The sequence below is a fragment of the Engystomops pustulosus genome, chromosome 8 (genome assembly GCF_040894005.1).
Source record: "Engystomops pustulosus chromosome 8, aEngPut4.maternal, whole genome shotgun sequence".
NCBI lineage: Eukaryota > Metazoa > Chordata > Amphibia > Anura > Leptodactylidae > Engystomops > Engystomops pustulosus.
Genome location: NC_092418.1, coordinates 93615383 through 93630758, shown reverse-complemented (window position 1 = coordinate 93630758; position 15376 = coordinate 93615383). Strand labels below are relative to the sequence as shown.

Below are 15376 nucleotides of genomic sequence, written 5' to 3'. Positions count from 1 at the left end.
TTAGTGAATCCCGGCCGGACCCGAATCCACCGCAGAGAACGCGCCGCTGGAGTGCGAATGGACCGGGTAAGTAAATCTGCCTCTATGTGTCCTATATGTGTTTGTGTGGACACCAAGAGGTTCTGATATGACCTGCAGTCAGTCACATCATGATCAATAGTAACTGACCCAGATAAGGTTGGATACATCTGTATGTACATGTATCTTTACATACAAGAAGAATTACTCTAAATCAATCCAAGATACAGTATAGTTGTATCTGCAGAATAAATCTTCATAAGTACATCAATCCTTTCTCCAAACTTTGAAGAAACCATTAGTACAGTGTGTGCACATGAGAAACAAATCCTTTTTACGTAATATTTCATCTACAATTTCTATAAATCTGCTCTCTTCAGTCTCTGTCTGTGAATTTGCAGTCCACTGTGTGCACAGGAGGGGGAAACACTTAGCTGCTGTGACTCAGTGCTCCCCCTCCCCTCTCCATAGAGCTTTATGTAATTTGATCAGTTTGCTTTCATCCCATTGCTAGCAAGATGGAATTCAGCAGATATTGCATAAAGAAAAGCTGATTAGGAAAGAAAAAGGGAGGATATTGAGAGCCAAAAAAGTGTGGAAAGAAGCACATTACTCTCATAAGATATATTGCAAAGTTTCTTATCTTCACTTGTATTAATGATTTATCCAAAATCTGTTGAAAATTTACAGACCATTAAAAAGTTATAGGATACTGTCACAGTTTTTGTGATCACTAGAAAGTGTTGGTATACTTGTTCAATAGACACATGAGGAACCGACCTTTAGGTTCCGCTGCCTCCATTCAGCAGCTCTGCCTAGCCCGGACATGTTGCTTGATGGGTGGCAGATCAGGCAATCAGGCAGCTTAACTCCCATTTGCAGTGAGCTCACGTGGTGGCGTAAACAATTCAGAAACTAAAACAGTCTCCCGTTCCCTAAAATATCCCCTAGTTTATCATACCAAACAGCACACTCATGATTATTTTACATAAATCCCCCTCACACCCTATGGATTCATTATGTACAGCCCTATGTGGGCCCCCCAGCAGCTCTGGGCCCTGACACTTGCCCTGGGTATGCCCAGTGCTGGCGCCGGCCCTGTATACTGTTCCGCTTTCCCAGAATTTTTCTCAAATCAAGTAGGATGCACAGATTTACTGATGCAAACATTTCATAATAGATGTTAGATCCTCCTCAAATGTAAGGCATGCCACATGTCTGAAGCTTCTCCAATATGATTGGAGTCAATGTTTGGTGACCATATAGTTGTCTGCTGCCATAGAGACTTTACTCTTCAATAAATCCTAATCTCGATTTTTCATTTTCTCAAACGTATCAAATTTTGATCCATAGAATAAAATTTTAATGCCTTAATAAATTGAGGCAAAATGTACTTTTAAATAATATAACTCCATGAGATTAAATAATGTACTTTAATGTTCTCACTACTTGCCTGGCATTGAATATAGTTCTGCTTTTCCTGGTTCACCCCTTTTACCCTTCCTATGTCATTTCCAAATGTTTTGTGTATATTAAATTTTTTTTTTTCTATCCTTTTTCCATTTGTAATGTGAAATACTCATTTCAAACTGAAATGTCAGTTTGCATAGAAGTCTATGGAGAGGGGAGACACAGCAGCTAGGTATCTAAGCCCTTGCTCAGGGAGAATGGAAATATTACAAGGAGCCTGAACAGGAGAAAACTGCTAGAATATGTATTTCTACAAATAATGTTACTCCACACACAAACTGGACTACTGATTTAGTAATTTAGTCAAAATACCACTCACTGAATAGCACAATTTAGTAAAATTCTTTCTATTGAAAATTTATTCGAATTTTTGTATCTATAAACTGTAAAATGTGCAAGAGAGAATAACGACAGAAGTAGCTGGTAAACAGTACAAAAGCAGTAAAAACTACATAGTATAGCATCATCTTACCTCTACATTGTAATTGTCATCATTAATTCTTCTTGGCTACACAAAAAAAAATAAAAAAGAATACAACATTTTAATATACTCAGTATATGGTACAGAGAATCCTACAAGAAAGGAACTGGCAGAATACCTTATCTTTGGATAAGGAGTCTTTATATTCAGGGCTTTTTTCATCCAGTTCATCATCGCTCCATTCCCAGTCTCCGTCTTCTGTTTTATGGAGGTGACCACTTGAGCCAGGAACCCTTCTAACCTAACAAGACACACAAGCTTTATCAGCATCACTTAGTAGTAAGTTCCGTGTGTATTGATGGTTGGACATCAGAAAACCTTCAAATTATGTTACGGAAGTCCTATCTGTATAACAATTCCATGATTTTAGAAAATACCCTCTTCTACAGTAAAGCTGAAAACTGATGTACTAAAATTTCATTGAAATGGTTAAAGGGGTATTCCCATCTGGGCAATCACATTTAATTTAATCCATCTGCTAAAAAAATGTTCCTGTGTTAAGATAATTTCCCATAAATGTAGTTTTATGGTCCCTTAAAATTTAGATTGTTGACCTTGGATACGACCACTGCTGCTGGAGGGATTGCACAAAGAAACAAATATTTTTTGCATATGAAATGTCCTGGAGTTACTACACATTCCACAGCCATCCTGTAGTAATGTTACTGAATTCATGTGGTCAGGTAGGACTCAATAGAGTACGTCTGGCCACCTTTGCCAGGGTGCGGGATGGCCGTATCCAAGGACAGCTATCTTATTGGATACATTTATGGGAAATTATCTTCACACAGGTACATGGGAATATCTCTTTAAGTTAAAAAAATACTTTTTAAAACTTTTCAAACAAAGGGGTTGATCAACAGACAACCTTAGTTATTTGCAATCTACGGATGCCTCCATGGTTCTTGTCTACCTCTGTCTGCTGAAGAACTTTCAGGGTTACAGCAAGAAAACAGTACAGCAATACAAAGTGCGGCCACTTTACTATGCACAGGACTCTACTTGGTAGACAGAATAGACCTTGTCCAAATGAAACATCTGATTGGCTGCCTGACACTGGACCCACACCCATATTAATCACTCATCCTAAGGAAAGTAGATATCCCAAAGTACCCCATTAAATGGGGATGATAACATAGATTATATAATAGGGTTTAGTATGGGCAGTCTAACATAACAATATGGTAGACATCTCTTCCCCATTCTGCTTTGGTCTGGTAGAGATGCTGGACAGTTTCCTGCTCCGCTCTACTTCCTGGAAAATCCAAGGTCAGGCCAAAATTTTTTATGGCCATCTTAAAGTTGTTTTTTTTTTTTGTAAAGCGTGTTGAACACAAAGAAGTGAAGAGTAGGCTCAGCCATGGACAGTGACTGAACCAGAGAGGCAGGGGATTGAGGAGAGGTGAGTATTATTTCCTAACATTCCCACTCTAAGCCTTCTTATATATTCATTCAATGCTGGAGATATTTTGCAATTACTCCTAATTAACTCCTGGCCTGACGCTAACATGGGAGAGTGGTCTATTTATAATCAGCAGAACACAGATTATATCCATATATTCTTCCATAGTCTCAATTCATGTCATGGCACAATCCAAAAATACAAACAAAAATATAATTTACTAAGTCAACCTGGAGCAATGTGAATAAAATAAAGATCATCTTCCCAAAGCAACCAATCCCTTAGGAGACTATAAAATATTCATAATGTACATTTCATATAAGAGCTCATTTTGTAGATCCTGCATCCAAAAGCGTAAGGAAAAGCACAAACACCAATTCAGGTTTCATCAGATTTTCTCGCCTTTTGCAGAAATCAGTACTCCATGGTCATGGTTATGGCCATTGGGGCTCATTTACTAAGGGTCCGAACACCGCACTTTTGTCGGGTTTCCAGACTATTTCCGGTTTGCACCGAATTGCTCTGGGATTTTGGCAAACGCAATCGGATTTTGGTGCATCGGCGCCGGCTTGCACGCAACAGAAATTGGGGGTGTGGACGATGGACAGCCCGACGGATTCGGACAAACCGCAAAATTTTAAAAAAGATTTGTGTCGCAAGATCAAGCACTCACATGCACCGGGAAGAAGAAGGTGAACTCCGGCGGACCTCAGCGCAGCAGCGACACAGGAAGGAACTCGGACGCACGATCTTAGTGAATCGCATGGACCCCAATCCACATTGGACAACGCACTGCGGGATCTCGACGGGACCGGGTAAGTAAATCCGCCCCATTGTGTGACTTCTAACCTTTGTTCTGTAGTCTCTCTCTCTCTGTTACTTGTTCTTTCAGCTGGTGGGTGAAGACCTAGCTGCTGGGACTCACTGCCTCCTCCCCACTCCATAGAGGTTCGGTGAAACCTCTTCTGTCCATCTTATTAGCAAGACAGAATTGCAAGTAGATCCGCTAGTGGAAAGATGCAATTTTTCCTCTGATAACATATAATGCACATTTTTTTGTAGACAGTGAAGCTATCGACCTATGCAAATTTTATTCAGAAGTTTAACGTTGGGAGTAAAGTAAAAGCTAGCGTTGTTAGTGGGAGCCTAACCAGCTTCACTACTTCAGGTTTCAGTCCACAAGTTCTGGTGGGTCACGGGATCCGCTTTGGCCATTAAGCCAACGGGAAGTGAAGTCACCTTGAAAATGGAAGTGTCATCCCGTGGCACAAGGAGGACACTCATTGGATGAAAGAGGTCCCGTGACCTCTAAAACTTCTTGCCAGGATTGGGCCTGAAAAACGGAGATACTGGAGCCATGCTGAGAGCAGGAATGGGATTGGAGTAAGTATCTGCTCTTTGAATTTGAGTCTTTCAACAAGCTGCTGTTGATTGGTCTATTATTGGTATTTCTTTGCCTATTATATATCCTTCTTTCTAAAATTAACTTTTAAAATTATGCTAATGACCCTGAAGGGCTACAGGGGCGGTTCTCAGAGCCCCTGCAGGCTGTTAGATTGTCTCCCTCTCCCCCTTCGCTCTCTCAGCAATTCTCCCTCTCACTGATGTAGTCTCAATGCAGCTGAGGAAGTATCAGCACAAACTGGGAGGGGGAAGTGCTCCTGCACAGTGTAATATATGGGAATATGCAGCAAAGAAGGGCTCTGGGAACCGTCCCAGTAGCCCTGAAAGCTCATTAACATATTTATAAAACTTGAGTTTAGAAGAAAGGAGGCCATGGATAACAAATATAAGAAGATTACCACAGTCATGGTACCTGGATCTATGAGTAAGTGTCCCTGGTTTATCATGAAGGATTTTGATGGTAGAATTCCTTTAAAGGGGCTCCAGAAGATTAGGGATTGTCGGTTTTTTTTTTTCCCAGAAGTGGCGCCACTCTTGACAAAGGATTATGCAGCTCAACCATATTTAGGCTTATGTGTCAGAGGAACAGTATTGAATATAGACTTTGGAGATGATTGCCTGAAAATCTAAAATGCGTTGTGAATTCTAACAATACGTTATAGGCGGAATTTATGATTACGCTTTCCGATATTTACCACCATAAACCTGTAATATCCCAGAAATTGGTTGCTTAGCATTCATCACAAAGCTCCAGGATGACATCACTACAAAAATGATATATGACGACCTATATGTGTACGCATGCAGCACAAAAAGCATCACCACCAACTTAAACAAAACCAAAAAAAAAAAACCACTAACTACGTTTTCGGCTCCTCTACATCCTAATTAGTAAGAATGAAGTACCCTTCTGCTGCCATCTTGCTCTCTCTCAGAACCTGGCATCAAGCTGGTATTTCCCGAATTCTGCTCATCCTACTTAAGCAAAACAAAACAGCATCAGCCTCCTCTCCAGCATCCTGCGAGCGTCACAAGTGGCTTATAGAACACAATGAGCATTACACGGCCTGGCCGCTCCGCTCACTATTCACCTAGTGCAGCGTATTATCCCAATGAGTCGTGATGTGATGTGCATGTGTGAACAGGCGCAGAGGTGCTGTGCCAGTAAGTGCTCTTCACTGTTCATGGTATCACAGTACATTGCCAGTCCTTCTGACTTCTTCATAGGTTATTAAGAAGAGGATGCCACTTAAATCATTAGAGGCTCAGTGGGTAAGAGCACTATCCAAGCACACGGGTATACAACAACGCCACACCACCAGTGAGTAATGCAGAGCCATAACACTGCTTGGTGATACCATATTGTAACCCTGTACTGGATGGTAAGTCATTTGCAGCACATTTAAAGGGAACCTGTCAGCAGTAATTGTCTTAAAAAAACACCACCAGTATGTTAAAAAGCAGCTTAACACCTTCCAGATCATGTTCCTTTCATGGCCCAGTGTGGAGGCAGCATCCAGAAAACCAACTTTGAAGCGAGATGTAAATTGATTGTATGAGGTCACAGAGGAGGAGCGTTTAGCACTGAAGTCAAGCTCTCACTGCCTCAGGACCCCCCCTCTGCTGTGATTGACATCATGCACCAGACTTCTGGTGGGCCTGTTACGATGTTCTTAGATACATAACCGTAAGTCACATTGAAGTGGCCATTTTCCTGCAAGGAGAACTTTAACTTCAGTGCTAAACTTTCCGCCTCCTTGACTTCATGCAACCAAATTATATCTCACTTCACAGTCGATTATCTGGATGATGCCACCACACCTGGCCATGAAAGAAACATGATGTGGAAGATGTAACCAGTTTGACAACATACTGGTAGTGGTTCATAAGATCAGTTTCGGCTGACAGGTTCCCTTTAAAGGGGACCTGCCAGCTGGTAAATCGCCGCACAATAAAAACAAGCTTTGTGTAGGCCACTTCATAATCTTTCCATTCATATCTTTCCTGTTTCTTAACTATCTGTAATTTAAGAGAAAATTCACAATTTATCTTTATGCAATGAGTGTCTTGGTGCAACAGGGGTGGAGACATGTCTCATCTGGTGCACCTGTTTTCTGCTGTTTACGCTTTTTTTTTTGCAAAAGATTCCAACTATTGTGTAATAAGGCAGCACTGGGTGAGACTGGGTGGTATAAATAGAGAATAGGTGCACCAGTAGTCATGGCTCCGCCCCTGGTGCCCTGAAAACTGATTACCTTAAAGATAAAAATTCACAGTACTGTGATGTTTTAAGGATATTCTCCCAGGTTCCAAATGCAATACAATAAGTGAAAAGTACTATGAATAATTGCTTCTGGCATTTATAATGTTGTCACTACATGTATTCTTCATAGCAATAAATTAGAAGACTGAGAACCCTAAACAAGTACATCTGTCCAGAGTTGATATATTGTTAAAACTGCATATATATCAGTGGCCTCCTTCCTTTTAAAATCTAAATTTAAAATTATGCTTTACAGGCTGTTACACTGTCTCACTCTCACCTGTTTCCTTGTTTTCGCCGAGCACTTCCTGCTGTAATCTCAGTGGTGAGGGTGAGACAGTGTAACAGTTTGTAAAGCCAGATCACAGAGTGGCCAGGGTAGCCCCTTAAGGTCATTAACATAATTACAAAAGTTGATTTTAGAAGGAAGGAGGCCATGGATAACAAATATTAGAAAAATTCCCACAGTCAAGGTGCCTGGATCTATGAATTAGTGTCCCTGGTTTATCATGATAGACTTTTATAGTAGATTTCCTTTAAGTTAGGTTATGAAATGTCATTTATAGAATTCCCTCTTTTATGAGAAATCTTACCCGTGTACCTATATATATAAAAAAAACAAAGTTACAAATGAGCCGAGTCATTTTTTTGCCTAAGATGAGTCACTTTTAGAGGCCAAATCTTTGGTTTTACAGTACCTAGAAACATGCTTTCGGTGTCATTTTAAAGTTAAGATTCTTACCTTCTATATCACAGCAAGAACCAGGGATATGGAGAGTGAAAGAAATCACTGCAGAAAAAACTCAATTCCCCACCTATTTATTTGCAGGTAGGTGTAGAATGGGCCCCCAGAATGAGATGTATTGTGGCCCCTAGGTACCTTAGTGGTGATGAGCTTATCATTTTTTCAGAACATGAAACAGAAGGGTTAATAATAAATTACAAAGCGATTTGATGGATTATAAAAGACAAGAAACCTGTTTTTTTTTTATTGCGGCCTCTTTAGGAATTTTAGGTTCCATCTGGTGTTGAATAATTCATGATGATGAGTTTCCTGGGAGCTTAGTCCACTGTGTAATATGTTCTTGACATTACAGGTACAGAGCTTCCACCTCGTCCGCACTTGTTCACATCTTTGTTATCATTTGCATTTTTTTTTTACTTTCTAAAAAACGAAAAAAAGGTACTTTTTCTCACAATCAGGACTCAGGTCCCCATCAATATTTAATCCCTCACTGCGGTCTATCTGCTGTGTCACACTGTGAATTGTCAGGGACATGAAATGTCCATAAATGAATCATTGGGAAGAACGAGCTAAACCACTGGATGCTTAAGGGGAAGAGGGTTTTTTTTTCCATTTTTTTTTCTCAATTTTTGAAATTTTTGGCTCTTATGCAGGTCCAGCCTTTGGGCCATAGTTACATAGAGGAAGAGGACACCCGTGAAGGTCGGAGTCTTTAGACTATGCAGATATTTTCTGTAGTATGTGAATGGCATGTACTGTACACTCATGGAGAGAAACTGCCAACAGATTTTAGTGCAGAACCCATGCAGACGTGGCACATATGCCGATCCAGAAGGTACTGCATAGGTTATTATCCATCATTACAGATTTTATGTGAAGTGATACCAGTAGGCTGCATGTGGTATAGACATATGCCATCTGTTTGCAACATATATAGTACTGTGCAAAAGTTTTAAGCACGTTCAAAATAGGAACACTGCTTATATAGTGTGAATAGTGTCTCTTTATCATTAAAGTCAGGAATGTCAGGAATGTCAAATTTAACTGGTGACAGGTTCCAATAACCTACGCTATGCTGATTCTAAAAAATGCCATCGTCAGTATTCTGAATCATTTCAGTGGTTTATATAAGTTTTATTCACATTAACTGGCTCCCTGCCAGCAGTGAGTGGTGAGTCCTGGGGGAAGGCAGCAGGAGCCTGTGTGTGCCTGTCTCTCCTCATCCATCCTCCACACCATCCACTGCTGAATGCCTGCTGAATGCACATGACAGGAAGTGTGGAGGAGAGAAGATACAGTTACACACATGCTGCAGACGCTCCTCCCCCTGGGACTCACTACATGCTGCTGGCAGGGAGCCAGGTAATGTAAAATAAACAATTATAAAGTACTGAAATGAATTCAATGTGATTCACCTTTTCAGTTCACGTCTTTCACCTATAAAAGAACAACTGTAAAGTATAAAAACTTTTGCCTAACTCAGCACTAAGCTAGAATAATCAATTCTCTAAATTACACTCATTGGGGCACATTTACTTACCTGTCCGACAGAGTTTACCCGAAGTGCATTGTCAGACGATCATGCACTGTGCCGCGATTCACTAAGATCGTGCGCCCGATATCCTGCATGTGTCGCTTCCCCGCTCAGGTCCCCGGAGTTCACCTTCTTCTTCCTGCTGCATGTAAGTGCGTTGTCTTACAACACAAATTGAAAGTTAAATCCTGCGCTCAGTCCGAATCAGTCGGATCGCCCCCCGATTTCTGTCATGCCGCATGAAAGTGACAATCCGGTCCAGTGCGACACAATCCCAGCGCAAACCCCTGTTAAATACCTGTCAAAGCTGCGCAAATCCCGAAACCGGCAAACAGTCCGACGAAAGTGCGTCCGCGACCCTTAGTAAAGTAGCCCCATTATCTATCTGCCGTCGTTTGGCTGCTTTCCATGTCTTTGTTTTGATTGGTTGCCATACAAATCCATATCTGTAGCTGGAGAGGAGGGTGGGTAGATTTTGTTAGGAGGGGCACTAGCAGAGGTGCACATTCCCAAGCTGTAGCCTGCTAAGTGCAGGACAATATCAATCCAGATAATCACCTTGAGTGATGTCATAAGCACATACTGTTTTTTTTTTTTTTAAAGTATTTATTTTTGCAAATTTTTTTGGAAAAATTTTTTTTTAACAATTGCAATAAACAAACCAAAGAACAAGATTGTCTGTTACATACTTTCTTCCCCACAATACAGAATTATTGAATAGCATCCGTGGTAATGAACAGGATCTTATTGCGTTCCAATATTAACTAAGGGATATACCGCGATAAGTGACAGCAGATATTGTAACCAGACATCTTGATATAACACAAATAACTATTGACACATAGACAATCAGTCACACACACACACACACACACACCAGCACGCTCAGTCTCCGTCATCATGGAGAGGAGTATATATCACATGTGATTATAAGGCAGTATGGGGAGTCACACACACACACACACACACACCAGCACGCTCAGTCTCCTTCATCATGGAGAGGAGTATATATCACATGTGATTATAAGGCTGTATGGGGAGTCTCGCACCATCTGGACCAGATGCGGTCAAACTTCTGGGGACACTTCCTGTTGACATACAGGGACCGGTAGTGGGGAATGACGCTGTTAATAAGTAATATCCATCTTTTTAATGGAGGGGGCTCCTGGTCCTTCCAGGTCATCACCACCACTTTTCGGGCGTAGTATAATACAAACCTAAAGAAGATTTTGTCATAGTGGCCATTGATGACTTCATTTATGATACCGAGGAGACACACAGAGGGAGACAGTAATCGTGGGAAATCAAAGTGTACATTTAGGAACTCCAGCACTTCGGACCAGAAGACATGAACCCTAGGGCAGGACCAGACACAATGCAGGAAGGATCCGACTTCAGCCTGACAGCGAAAGCAAAGATCATTGGGCATTGCTCCCATGCGGAATAGTCTAGCAGGGGTGAAGTATACCCGATGGAGGAATTTAGATTGGATCAGGAAGTCCCTCGCACTCACTACAGATGTGAAGTAGGACAGTTCGACCTCCCTCCAGTCATCATCTGACAGGTCAGGGATATCCTGTCTCCAGCGTTCGCAGGCTCTATCAAACGGTCTGGACTTTTGCTCTTGTAGTAGAGCATAGCACTGAGTGAGTGGCTTAGGGAGGTCCGGGGTACTCATCAGAGTCTCTAGTTTGGAGAATTTCACTGTCAGGCTGAAGGAGCCGAATTGGGCTTTGAATGCGTGTCGCAGTTGCGTGTAGTGGAAGCTGGCCGTATTGGGTACAGTATGTCTCTCCCTTATCTCGTTAAAGCTGAGTAACTCTGCTTCCGGGGATAAGAGCTGGCCTACAAATTTCACCCCCGCTGCCCCCCACATTGTCCAGCCTGGGAGGGAGAGGAAGTGAGAGAGCCACGGATTGAGCCACAATGGAGTCCTAGGCGAGAGAGGGGGAGAGCTGCTCGGTTCTACCAGGGATTGTGCCCTACGCCAGCACACCGCTACCGTACGTAGGGGGAGTGGGGTATCAGATGGGGACTTATACCTGTACAGCAAGTTTGTAAGGGCCTCGTAGGAACCTACTAGGGCACCAGCCAATGCAGTAGCTGCATTACCCATGTCTATATCTATCCACCACTGGGCATATACTAGCTGGGAAGCCAGGTAATAAAGATACAGATCCGGGGCAGCCAGTCCACCCCTAGACTTGGGAGCCTGAAGCAGCGCTAAACTGAATCGCGGGGCGCTACTCTGCCAGTAGAAGGACCTGAGAATGCCGTCCAAGCGTTTGAACAGACTCTTAGGAAGCAGTATAGGACAAGCATGAAAAAGGTATAGAAATTTGGGGAGGAAGATCATTTTGAATATATTAATACGCCCGTATAGGGACAAGGGGAGAGTGGACCAGGCTTTTAGGCGCGATTCCGTTGCAGCTATCAGGGGTGTGATGTTTAATTCTGTATATGCCTGAACCTTGCGTGACACCTGGACTCCCAGATATTTAAAGGTGGACACCACCTGGACTGGGACGGGAAGGGCGCGTACCCCTATATCTGATAAGGGAAAGAGGGCCGATTTGTCCCAGTTAACCCGGAGACCTGAGAACCCCCCATAGCATTCTATCAAGGACAGAAGGGATTCCAGAGAGGGGCCCACATCCCCAAGGTATACAAGTGTATCATCAGCATAGAGAGATACCTTTTCAATGATAGAACCTCTAGCAATGCCCTTAATGCTATCAGAGTGACGGATCGCCACAGCAAGGGGTTCAATGGCAAGCGCGAAGAGGAGGGGAGATAGTGGGCAACCCTGTCTAGTGCCCCTGGCCATAGGGAGAGTAGGTGAGATATTAAGATTGGTCCTTACCCTAGCCCTAGGGTCATTATACAATAACCTAACCAGTGCTGTGAAGCGAGGGCCAATACCCAGCCTGGGCAGGAGGGTCCACAAATAGGGCCACTCCACAGAATCAAACGCCTTGCAATTATCTAAGGATAATATAAACCCAGGGTCTGAAGACTTCTCTGCCTCTGCTACATTCAGGTGTAGTCTTTGAATATTTATGTCAGTTCCCCTCCCTGGCATAAAGCCTGTCTGGTCTGGGTGAACCAAGGATAATATTACTTTATTAAGCCTTGTTGCCAGAATTTTTGCTAGTATTTTGACATCTGAGTTTAGGAGGGAAATTGGACGGTATGAGTCGGGATGCAGAGGGTCCTTACCAGGCTTGGGAAGAACTACAATAAGGGCCTCTCGCATAGAATCAGGGAGGGAACCGCTGTCGAGCGCATCGGAGTACAGGCTAAGGAGATGGGGGACCAGAGTCTCACAGTTATCCCTATACCACTCACCTCCCAGCCCATCAAGTCCAGGTGTCTTACCGGGGGGCAACGATTGGATGGCCAGTTCCACCTCCTCCGCCGAGAGCGGGGCATCAAGCTCCAATGACTGTGCCGGTGTGAGCCTCCAAAGTGGAAGACTGTCAAGGAATCTGGAAATCTCGACGGAAGAGGCGGACAATCTGGAGCTGTAAAGAGAAGAGTAGAATTCGTGAAAAACCATGTTTATGGCCCGGGGTTCTGTGTTCAAGGCTCCGCTACTGTCAAGGATAGATGGAACGGATGCACACGGACGTTCAGCCCGCGAGAGATATGCAAGCAGCTTCCCATTTTTATCTCCGAATTCAAAGATGGACGCTTCCCTGGCTTGCAGGCGCTTGCTGGTGCGCTCCTTCACTACAGCTAGATGGTTCCTCTGCGCCTGAGCCCAAGTCTTTTTATTACCCGGAGTAGGTTTCTCTAGGTAATCCTTTTCTGCGGTCACCAGTGTGGCCGTCAGCCTCTCCTCCTGCGCATTTAATAACTTCCTATGGCCAGCTACACCCGACATGAATGCTCCCCGCACCGAGGACTTGTACGAGTCCCAGACTAGAAGAGGATCAGGATGGGTTGAGTGCACATCCCAGAACTCGCTGTGCGCTGCCCTAACAGTACTCTGGACCGCTGGGGATAGGAGCCAGGCCGGGTGCAGGCGCCATAAGCGGGAGTCGCTGGGGGGGCCTATAAGGAGATTGATAAGCAAGGCGGAGTGGTCAGATGCACTGCGCGGGCAATAGGATACTTGATCAACGTGCTGCATCATATCAGGGGAGACAAAGGCCAGATCAATCCGAGAGAAGCTCTTGTGCACAGAGGAATAGAATGAATATTCTCTCTCTTGAGGATGTTTACTACGCCAAACATCGGCGAGGTCTAGAGAAGTGAGCCACTCATTCAGACGGACCGAGCCTGTGTCTAGGCCGCTTGTGCGATCCAGGGAGGGATTAGGGACTGCATTGAAGTCACCAATGCAGAGGATCGGACTAGGAGGCATAGAAGCAAGTTTACTGGAGATTAGGTGCAATACAGCTGGATCAAAGGGAGGTGGGACATAGACCGACACTATAGTGAAAGTAAAGCCCCACAAGGCACAATGTATGACCACGTACCAGCCAAAGTGATCCGGTGCTACCTGTATGACCTCTATGGGAAGCGCTTTGGATATGAGTATGGATACTCCCCTGGCGTAGACAGAGTAGGAGGAATGATAACCTCTAGCCACCCAGGCCCGCTTCAGAGAGAGGACCTTCTGACCCGTAAGGTGTGTCTCTTGGATACATACAATGTGAGGGGCCTGACGCTTAATGACATCTAACATCAGAGCCCTCTTGAATTTGGAGTTGAGTCCCCTCACGTTCCAACTCATTACCCTAAGTGAAGACATCTTAGCGGAAGGGAAAGGGGTGTGGGGAAGGAGACGTGAGCAACCAAGCATTCATCCTTTCATACCACAGAGACATAGACAGACAGACAACAGTGAGCATAACAAATATAACAGAACTGAACTAACAATCCCAAGAATATAAACCCCCTGTCTAACACCCTAACAGCAGTAGTGCAGACCTATACCCAATAACAATCAAAGAATAGAACAGTGGTCCCTAACTCAAGACAAACTTACACCATTTGTCCCGGGACCCCTAACCCTCAGAGTATATATAAACAGGAGGTATTTAGGCAGCCATGTTTAAAGAGAGCAAAGGAGGGGATAAGGGAAGAGTAATATGTAGAGGGGAGCGGTAAGAGGATAGGGGAGGGGGGGGAGTAGGTACAAAGAAGGGGAAGGGGAGGGGAAAGAGAAATAAGTGCCATATGTGGCGCACAGGCCAAATTGACCAAAAGAGATAGCACATCAGTTATGGGGCACCATATACGAGGCGTGCGCCCCAATGTAAAGCAATATTAGAAAATTAGAGCAATGATTTAGGACCCCTAAGCATCAATACAGGACTAAGTCCAGCAATGTCATAGCTCATCAGATAAAAGGATATATGAGTCCAGTCACTCAGGAGGTGCGGGCCTTGCAGCGGGAGCCCGTGGAGCTGCATCAGCCCAGTGAAGTGCTTCGGTTGGGCAGGTGAAGAATCGAGTCTTCTGTCCGTCCACAATTCGGAGCTTGGAAGGATACATCATGGAGTATTTATACCCCTTGTCACGGAGACGGGCACGGACCTCAGTGAATTGTGCGCGTTGTTTCCTGACGGATGCAGAGAAATCAGGGTAGAAGGACACTCTGCTGTTGGCATAGAGGATTTCTCCCTTGGTACGGACAGCCCTGAGGATAGAGTCCCTGTCCCTAAAGTGCAGCAGCCGGGCCAGGAAGGGTCTTGGATTGCCCCCTGGAGGGCCAGGGCGGGATGGCACACGATGGGCCCTTTCCACTGTGAAGAACGGGGAGAAGGTATCTGCAGGAAGCAAATTTTTGAGCCAATTTTCAAAAAAGGATACAGGGTCAGACCCTTCTACTTTTTCAGGGAGGCCAACCACTCTGACGTTGTTCCGTCGCAGGCGGTTTTCAAGGTCGTCCGCTCTGTCGATGGATGCAGACATTTGGCGCTGAAGCTCTCTTATCTGTGTCGGCATAGGCCTCTGGACATCTTCCACCTCAGATATTCTGCGCTCAGTTTCGGTGATTCGCTCTTTAGCTTTATGGACATCGTGTCTTAAAAGAACAAAGTCCTGTC

The 15376-nt window shown here is 44.0% G+C and overlaps 1 protein-coding gene across 1 annotated transcript in view; it reads right to left on the bottom strand.

Annotated features, from left to right (window-relative positions):
• STK39 (serine/threonine kinase 39) overlaps nt 1-15376 on the bottom strand; it is a 279238-nt gene that overhangs the window by 143618 nt on the left and 120244 nt on the right. Inside the window, exons 11-12 of the mRNA XM_072121817.1 lie at nt 2088-2210; nt 1961-1996 (exon numbers count right to left, since the gene is read on the bottom strand). Coding sequence (XP_071977918.1) covers nt 1961-1996; nt 2088-2210 — 159 coding nt within the window. The remainder of the gene's footprint in view (nt 1-1960; nt 1997-2087; nt 2211-15376) is intronic.